The 9021-nt window shown below is 42.6% G+C and overlaps 1 protein-coding gene and 1 pseudogene across 1 annotated transcript in view; one reads left to right on the plus strand and one right to left on the minus strand.

The window, feature by feature from the left end:
• The window catches only part of NEK5 (NIMA related kinase 5), a 52430-nt gene that overhangs the window by 19686 nt on the left and 23723 nt on the right, over positions 1 to 9021 (plus strand). Inside the window, 2 exon segments of the mRNA XM_021706046.1 lie at positions 287 to 420; positions 3811 to 3992. Coding sequence (XP_021561721.1) covers positions 287 to 420; positions 3811 to 3992 — 316 coding nt within the window.
• LOC103274877 lies at positions 5026 to 6167 on the minus strand (annotated as a pseudogene).

Raw genomic sequence — 9021 nt, forward strand, 5'->3', positions numbered from 1 at the left:
TCACCTCAGCCTCCCAAAGGCGCGGGATTACAGGCTGAGCCACCGAGCCCGGCAATTCCTAATTTTTAAAAAAGTGGTGTTATGTACTACTAAAAAATACGTAAAGGAACTCTGGAAAAAATGATTTTCTCCCTTCAAAGAAGATGCACAGTAATTTTTCATCAGTCCATCTCTCACTTTGTATAAAATACTATGTTAGGAAATGTAGCTTATGTATATACTCTTATGAGTATCGATATTAAGTACATTTTTTAAAAACTGAAGATTTTTATTTTGGTTAAATAAGACTTTAAAATACAGAAAGTGAGATTCCAGGAAAAGTGGTCACCAGGATCAAGGGCATCCACACCAGTTAAAAGGAAGGATCCTTTACATAGGAACGAATGGAGACTGCCAGCTGGAGTCCAGAAGCCCGTATCTGTAAGTAAAACTAAACCCTCTTTCTGGTTCTCTGGCTATGGTGTATTCTGACAGACCTGCCTCCATATATGTTCTTGAGGAACAGCCTCATTAATTTGGAATCCACTCGTTTGTAGTTACAATTAAATGGGCGTTAAAGTAGAACCTCATTGGACAACTTCTAGTTTTTATAGTTTAGAAAACAGTATTTTCTTTCAGGTATACATTAGTTTTCATTTGTTTTTATTGAAATTCTTCTAATTTCTTTGAATAAATAAGATTTTTCTCTGAATAATTAAGATTCTAGGGCAAGTGAGTACTGTATCAACCAAAAACACTCTACATTTAATACCCTTAATTCTGACACATTGTACGTATAATTGAGAAGCTTTTAATATATAGTAACTGATCTATCCCTGGGGATTCATTATGCTTTGTTATTTGAATTGACCTCAGCAGAGTGTTGAATCTTTTAGGTCATGCTAGTAGAATGCTTCTGGTATATAAATGATAAAATAACTATTGTCTTTTAATTGAAGAATTGCATTTTTAAAGAAGGTTCCTGCCAGGCGCAGTGGTTCACGCTTGTAATCCCTGCACTTTGGGAGGCAGAGTGGAGGCAAGAGGATTGCCTGAGCCCACAGGTTCAAGACCAGCCTGGGCAACATGGCAAGATCTTATCTCTACAATAATCAAAAAATTAGCTGGGCCTGTAGTTCTACCTACTTGGAAGGCTGAGGTGGAAGGATCGCCTGAGCCCAGCAGGTCAAGGCTGTAGTGGCCATGAGCAGCCTGGGCGACAAAGTGAGACTCTGACTCAAAAAAAAAAAAAAAAAGAAATCTTATGGTATAATTACAGGACTATTTAGAAGTACATTTACTAAGTGGGTTTACTTGACATATAGACATTTTAGTACATCTGTTGGTGTGAAAGCAGATTTTTTTAAACTATTGGCTAAACTATTGCCCTTTATTTGACAAAATGTGGTTTATCATTTTAATTAAAGAAATAAGAAAAGTATGTTGTGATTCAGAATTCTCTGTATAAGACCTATAGAAGAAAAAAACAATCTAAAAGATTTAAGAATAGATTAAATTGGGAGAACTGGTGAACAAGTTGACATCTTTCCTAATCCTTTAAAAAGCTTCTTTTGATGCAATGAAATAAATATATCTCCACAGGAGCTACTTCTTATGCTCCCAATATTATTTGGGATTTCATGTAAAATGTTAAAGAAGCTGTTTATTTCCTTTCAATACTTTTCTCTATTTCTAACCATTTCCAAGTAATTTGTATTACCTTCTTCTGGGTTGTATGTAGGTGAGATTGTGAAACAAAGAAAACGAATTCTCACTTTAAAAGATTTTTTTAAACAAACATATAATTTATGTTTAGACTAATAAATCAAATGTTATATATTTATTTTAATATGTAAATAGAGCTACGTGAAACTGCCATCTTTGTAGATTAATGATAGTCAAATATCTACAATTCCATGTGGTTCAATCTAGCGTATATATGAACCACATAGTATTAAAAAGACAAAGAATATAGTGTTACCTCTTTACATTGAGGACATTTCTGTTTTAATTCTTTTTTGGTGATTTATATTCCCAGCTACTAGTTTCTAGGCCTTTCCAGTGCTTTGATCTCTTTTTTCTTATTGTTAGGGTATGGATGGACAGGGTGAGGGTGGAGAGGCACAGGGAGGCGCGCACAGCACTGCCAGGGCTGGCAAGCCGGAGGTGCCGCGCTGAGAACCCAGAGATCTGAGTAGATGCAAAGAATTGCAACACACAAAAGGTTAAGAAAGAAAAGTTTATTTAAAAGTAAATTAGAGAGAGAAAGAGAAAGAAGAGAGAAGATTCACCTCCCCAAAGTGGGGGAAGGGGACCAAAGCCAGGAAGCATGGCGACAGCTGTGACTCAAAGAGCACATGGCCACACCAGAGTCTAGCAAGGCAATGGCCGCTGGTTGCTTGTGGTTGAGTCCTTTTAACCATTCTCCTTGATGGGGGAAGATAATTAAGGTGATTGGGTGGTGGTCTGCTTCTACGTCATCACAAAGGGGCAGACAAACGCAGGTACAGACATCAGATGATGGACAGCAGGCAGATGGGTAGGTTAGTCACATGATTGTTGCCATGGTGGGGCTTATTCATGTCACCTAGGTCACAAGGGCTGATTAGGCTAACCCTGGGGGAGGGGATCCTGCAAGAGACTTGTTAGACATTTGCAATTCACAAGTTCCTTGACCAAAGGTGGGGTGGTTGTTTGGGCTGTCCTCATCTTGTATCTGAAGGAGATTTCCCTAGGGGGGATGGGATAGGTTGCTGTTTGTCCTGCAGTAGGATGTCTGAATGCTTTTTAATGGTTACACTGAGGCAAAAAGACTAAAGAATAAGCTAAGTTTCTTCTAAGTTTCTATAGGTACCTTTCACTTATCAACTATGAAGTAGGTAGCATTACCACAGTAATGTTAAATTGGCCCTACTTTGCTCTTTAGCAACAAGGTCTTCACTGGCTTTCAAATATTAATTGGATCTGTTGGATCTGATTCTTAAGTAATTTGATCTGGCTTTGTGGCCTCTACTCAGCTAAAAGATAAACTTTTGTTTCTGGTTCCTTCGCCTCAGGTGATTCTTCATCTCGAATTTTTTTGTTTGTTTGCTTTTTATTTACTGTGGTGATGAGGTCTCACCAAGTTGCCCAGGCTGGTCTCAAACCCATGGGCTCAGGCAATCCTCTCACCTCAGCCTCCCAAAGTGCTAGGATTATAGCCGGATTCCTTCATCTCAAGTCTGATATCGTTTCCTTTCTTATCTTCTCCTCTCATCCTGCTCTGGTTGGGAGGGGTGGTAAGAAGTAGTTGGGTTAGGAATCATGCCTGCCACAGCTGTTACATGACTTTTCTTGTGTTCTCTCTGGAAAAAATGACTCTGAATGACTCAGCATCTTTTTTTCAAGTCGAGGCCATGTTGAATTTAGTCAATTTATCAGAAATTTTAAATGTTGCAAATTCCAAAATTTGTGAGTTGCGCAATAGCATTTATTCTCCCATGAAGTACAGTAAGGTATAAACCAATTTATAAAAAATAGAAAACAATAACTCTGAGTTTAGTTTCAGATCTCAGGTTGGCTAGATGTCCTCACTGGCTTAGTATTTACCACGCACTAACCGTGAAGTATTCATGATTCATATCCACACCTTAGAAAAATGATAAACTACTCTACTACAGTATGTAGAATTCTAAGGTCTTTTCAACTCTAGGATTTGGGATTATTTTACTCTGAAAACAAGCATAGAGCAAAAACAGAAATACACCTTCCGTGCCTCGTCTTAGCCATGGTTGCTATCAGATTGTCAATGATTATGAATTCGTATTTTTTTTAATTTCCTCTTTCCCTCAGATAAAAATGATAGAAAGGCCCAAACTTGCTGCCATGTGTGGACATTATGATTATTATTATGCTCGGCTTGACTTGTTGAGGAAGAGAGCCCATGAACCTAGTCACCACTCTGTTCCTCAAAAAGAGACTGAAGTTGAGAATTACATTCAGGAAGAAAGTCACGGTCCATCCCCAGATCAATGGTAATGCTGCAGTCAAACTTAAGCTTTGAACCTCTGAAAATATCTCTATCAACATTCTTTATTCTGAAATTCTTCCAAATCCTCCTATAACAAATAATCGAGAAGAAAATGTTTATTTTAAACACTTAATTCACAATTCTCCTGATTCCTTTTTATCTCAAGATTGATGTAGCTTATCATTTTGTTCATGGAGCCATTTTACCATAAGCACAGATTCTACTCTTGATGATTATTATTTTTTATTCTATTAATTTTATTAAATAGTGGGTTTCCACACATGGCTTTTTAAATAATCCATGTAGGAGGAGAAGGGAGAGAGAGGAGAACATACTTGGAACTTCCATCCCCCAATACACCAAGTATTTACATTTTAGCAATTGGACAATCCCAGCTCAGGAGGAGACAGCAAGAGTCTGCATAAATTGGAGGTGGGGGATCCAGGAGAACAAATAGTAAGACTTATTTACCTAGCACATCCCCCAAAACACCATCCATCCATCCCATCCTAATGACCAGTGGTGTCCATATCTCATTCCTTTCCAAATTATGGAGTTTAGGTTCTTCTCACCAGAATAAGAGCAATTGGGATAACAGAGTAGGGTCCCCTTATCAAGATAAAGAGCCCTAGGATAACAACAGGGCATCATCTCCCCCAGAATAAGCAATCCTGGGCTGAGGTAGGCAAGCAACTTGACCTGATATGGGACCCTAGACTAGGGGAAAGGGTTCCGTTGCTAAAATAAGAGCTACTGGGGTATTGGAAGGAAAGCACCCTTGCCCAAGTAAGAGTATGTGAATCAAGTTTGTGTGGTGGTAGTAGGAGGTGCCATGTAGGGGTGACTATTCATCAGAATAAGGGTTTGGGAGCTGAGAATGGAAATAACGTCACCCAAATAATAATCCTTAGCAAAATGAGAAGGAATCCCCCCTCCAGAATAACGGAACACAGGTTATTGGAGGAAGGCTCCTTCACAGGACTGGGATGGGGGCTGGGCAGACTTGGCTTTTGTCTTCTGACCCCTGATCCTTTACCTTAGTAATACTGGATTTTTAATGACCTATAAAACCAGATCAACAAATGCCATCTATCCCTGTGATGGCTATTCCAACCAGTGGGGGCAGGCCTAGGGCAGCAGGGACCAAAGGGGTGGGGGCCTCCTTTGGGGGAGTTGAGGGTTGCAGCCTCAGCTGGGGTTTTTATCCAGAGGTCCAGCAGGATGTCTTCCAGTGAGGGTCAGGAAGAGGGTTTGGGGACCAGGCATCGGCGGATTAGGGTACAGCAGTCTGGGGAGACATGGGCAGGGAAGTGGAGCTGGGCTTCCAGGATCTCCTGGTTCCTCTCGAAGTGAATGTCCCCACACACCATGTCATAGAGGAGGATACCCAGTGACCAGACAGACAGCTGGGAGTGTATGGTACTGGTGTCTAGAGATCCACTCTGGGGGACTCTACACCCTTTCCCATCAAAGTGTAGGGTTCATCATGAAGCAGGGCATCCGAGCCAAAATCAGTGAGTTTGGCACAGCCCCAGCAGCGGTCTATCAGGATGTTCTCATCCTTAATGTCACGATGGACAACTCCACGGGCATGGCAGTGCTGGACGGCTGCCACGACCTGGCCAAAGAAGCAGCGGCATCGACCTTCACCCAGTGGGCCCTTCTCTGTGATGCAGTCAAAGAGATCTTGGGCGGGCAAAGGCTGCTCGAGGACCAGCATGAAGCCCGCTTGTGTCTCAAACCAGTCAGGCAGGCGGATCATGCCAGGTTGTCCACCCCCTGCACCCACCTTCCATAGCAGTGCCACTTCGAGTGGGCACGTGACCGAGTCTGACAAGGGGGACCAGCCCAGCCCACGATTCCTGGGAATCACTTTGATGGCCACCTGGAGTCGATCTGGAACGCGGTGTCCCGCGAAGACGGTGCCAAAGCCTCCTTTACCCAGGAGGGGGCCGAGTCGGTCCTCGGCCTCTGACACTTCCTGATTCTCGCCTCCTGGAGGCTGCATGGGGGTCAGAGGGGGCGCAGGAGGCCCCTGCAGTGGCTCGGTCAACATGGAGGAGGCGCGGCGCAGATTGAACGCGCTGAATCCGTTGAGCCAGCAGTGAAAGGACGCCCGGGGCAGCGCGGTCAGCGAGCCAGGGCTGGGGGCGCCAGGATGGGAGGGCAGGAAAACTGGTGGCCCGAACGCCCACAGGGGCGCATGTGCCAGCCCCAACGCTACTCCTACTCTTCATTATTTTAATATGTTTTCTTCCTACTAGGAAATTCCACTATCTGGGGGGGATAATAAACAATAATTGCATATGTTCCATTTTCCAGTGTTTTAATATGAATCAATAACTGACTGGGCTCATGCCTGTCATCCCAACAATATGGGAGGCTGAGGTGGGAAGGAGGATTGCTTGAATCCAGGAGTTTGAGACCAGCCAGGGCAACATAGTGTGACCTTGATCTCTACAAAAAGAGAAAAGAAAGAGAGAATCAATAATTGTTTTTAAAATCAAATGATTATGGCCAGGCACGGTGACTCAAGCCAGTAATCCCAGCACTTTGGGAGACCAAGGCAAGAGGATGGTCTGAGCTCAGGGGTCCGAGACCAGCCTGGGCAACTTGGCGAGACCTCGTCTCTATAGTAAATCAAAAAATTAGCTGGGTGTAGTAGCAGGCGCCTGTAGTTCTGGCTACTTGGAAGGCTGAGGCAGAAGGATCACCTGAGCCTAGCAGGTGGACGCTGGGGTGGCTGTGAGCATGCCATTGCACTCCAGCCTGGGCAATGGAGTAAAACTCTGACTCAAAAAAAATAAAATGATCATTTGAAACATTTTGAAACGTGAAATATATTTCATTCAGCATTTATACTCAGGGATTTTCGAACTGTGGACATACAAGAAATAAAATAATATACTTAAACTACTCTTATGGTAGATTCTCTCTCTCTCTCTCTCTCTCTCTCTTTAGAAAACAGGATTTATTGAGAGGACAGAAAAGCTCCCACAGTGGAAGGGGACCTGAAGGGGTTGCCTCGGTAGATTTTCAAAAAGTATGTCCCATAACAGATTTCTACAGATCTACAATATTTTCAATCTTTTTACCACACTGATTTCAGTATTTCTGTGTCCAGGAATAAGTAACACATGACACAAGCCTGAAGATTTATGTTAGAGTTATTTTTTAAAATATTTTTGTCATCAATTTTTTTGGGGGGGTTCAGGATTGGGAATTTGCTAACTTTGGTAACTGAAATTTTGAATGAATCATGAAAAATACAAGAGCCTATATGATGGTGATCTGATTAATAGTTAGTAAAAGTTAGATCAGCAAGAATGATAAAAGAATGATTTTTGTCAGAGATGCATGATGAGAAAAGTAAATGTTTTATTTTTTTAAATATTGGGTGGTATTGTGATTTTATTCATCTTCATAACACATTTTATTTTAATTTTTCAAATAATTATTTAATAAATAGAGAAGGGGGGTCTCACTTTGATGCCCAGGCTGGTTTGAACCACTGACTTCAAGCGATCCTCACACCTCAGCCTCCCAAAGTGCTGAGACTGTAGGCATGAGTCCCCTATGCTTGGCCTTTACAACAAATTTTAAATTACCCCATGGTTATCAGAAGTTATATGTTCTATTAGATTAAATTGTAATGTCCATGTCGACCGGGCACAGTGGCTCACACCTGTAATTCCAGCACTTTGGGAGGCCAAGGCAGGAGAATTGCTTGAGCCCATGAGTTCGAGGCCAGCCTGAGCAGCATATCAAAACCCTGTCTCTACAAATAGTAAAACAATTTTTAAAAAATTAGCCAGGTGTGGTGGCATGCACCTGTAATCCCAGCTACTCAGGAAGTTGAAGTAAAAGGATCACCTGAGCCCAGGAGATTGAGGCTGCCATGAACCATGATTGTGCCTTTGCAACTCCAGCCTGGGTGACATAGTGAGACCCTGACTCAAAGATAAATAAGTAAACAAACAAATGAAGTAATATCCATGTTGGACTCAATTAATGAGGGACATATATTTTACAGATGAACTAGGAGCAGCCACAAAACTCCCTTTCCCTTTTCTCTGTCACTGGGAAAATATATCCTCCGCTCTTTGTCTGGATTTGAGAGCTGTCAAGCTCTCAGTTATTTTGATTATGTATGGTTTTACCTCCCAAGCGCTCACATGAAACGACAGACATTTCCTTCTCTTTCCTGTATGCTCCTGCCCCTCCTAGTCCCATCCTACTGTCGCCCAGGATTCCCCTCTGAAGACTGCCAGCTCCTCCTCATTGTACGCCCTCAACCCAGCTTCCTCCCTGCTGGAACTGGGATTCTAGATCATGGGATACAGGAAGAAAACTTTGTACAGGATTGGAGAGAGAGAAAAAGAGAGGAGGGGGAGAGACAGAGAATGTCTTTTAGACCACCCCGGATGACTGAATAATTTTTCTCATGAAGATAGTGTTACATGTACCAGTTCTGCTTGTGTGAGGGATGAGTGCTACAGGTTAGTCCTCATTTGATTCAGGTATTGCCTATGCTTCAGACACTGGCCAGGCACCTCTACAGCTCTAATCTCTTCTGATCTGCACACCAACCACTGTGAAATGGTACTGTGTCTACTTTATAGATGAAAAACAATACCTAGAGACCTTAAGTGGCTTGTCATTTCATCTTATTTATTTATTTCGAGTCTGGGTCCCAGTCTGTCGCGCAGGCTGGAGTACAGTGGCACAGTCATGGCTATCACACTTGGTTCATTTTTAGATTTTTCTGTAGAGACAAGCTCTCACTTTGTTGCCCAGGCTGGTCTTGAACTCCTGAGCACAAGTGATCCTCTTGCTTGGCCTCCCAAAGTGCTGGAATTATAGGCATGAACCATCACACTCGGCCCATGTCATCATATTTCTTTCTCTTTTTTTTGAGTTGGAGTCTCACTCTGTCGCCCAGACTGGAGTGCAGTGGCCGCTCCCGGCCACCACAGCCTCGACCTGCTGGGCTTCGGCGGTCCTTCTGCCTCAGCCTTCCCAGGAACTGGAAC

The sequence above is a fragment of the Carlito syrichta genome, unplaced genomic scaffold (genome assembly GCF_000164805.1).
Source record: "Carlito syrichta isolate Samal-C Ts95f unplaced genomic scaffold, Tarsius_syrichta-2.0.1 Scaffold315088, whole genome shotgun sequence".
NCBI lineage: Eukaryota > Metazoa > Chordata > Mammalia > Primates > Tarsiidae > Carlito > Carlito syrichta.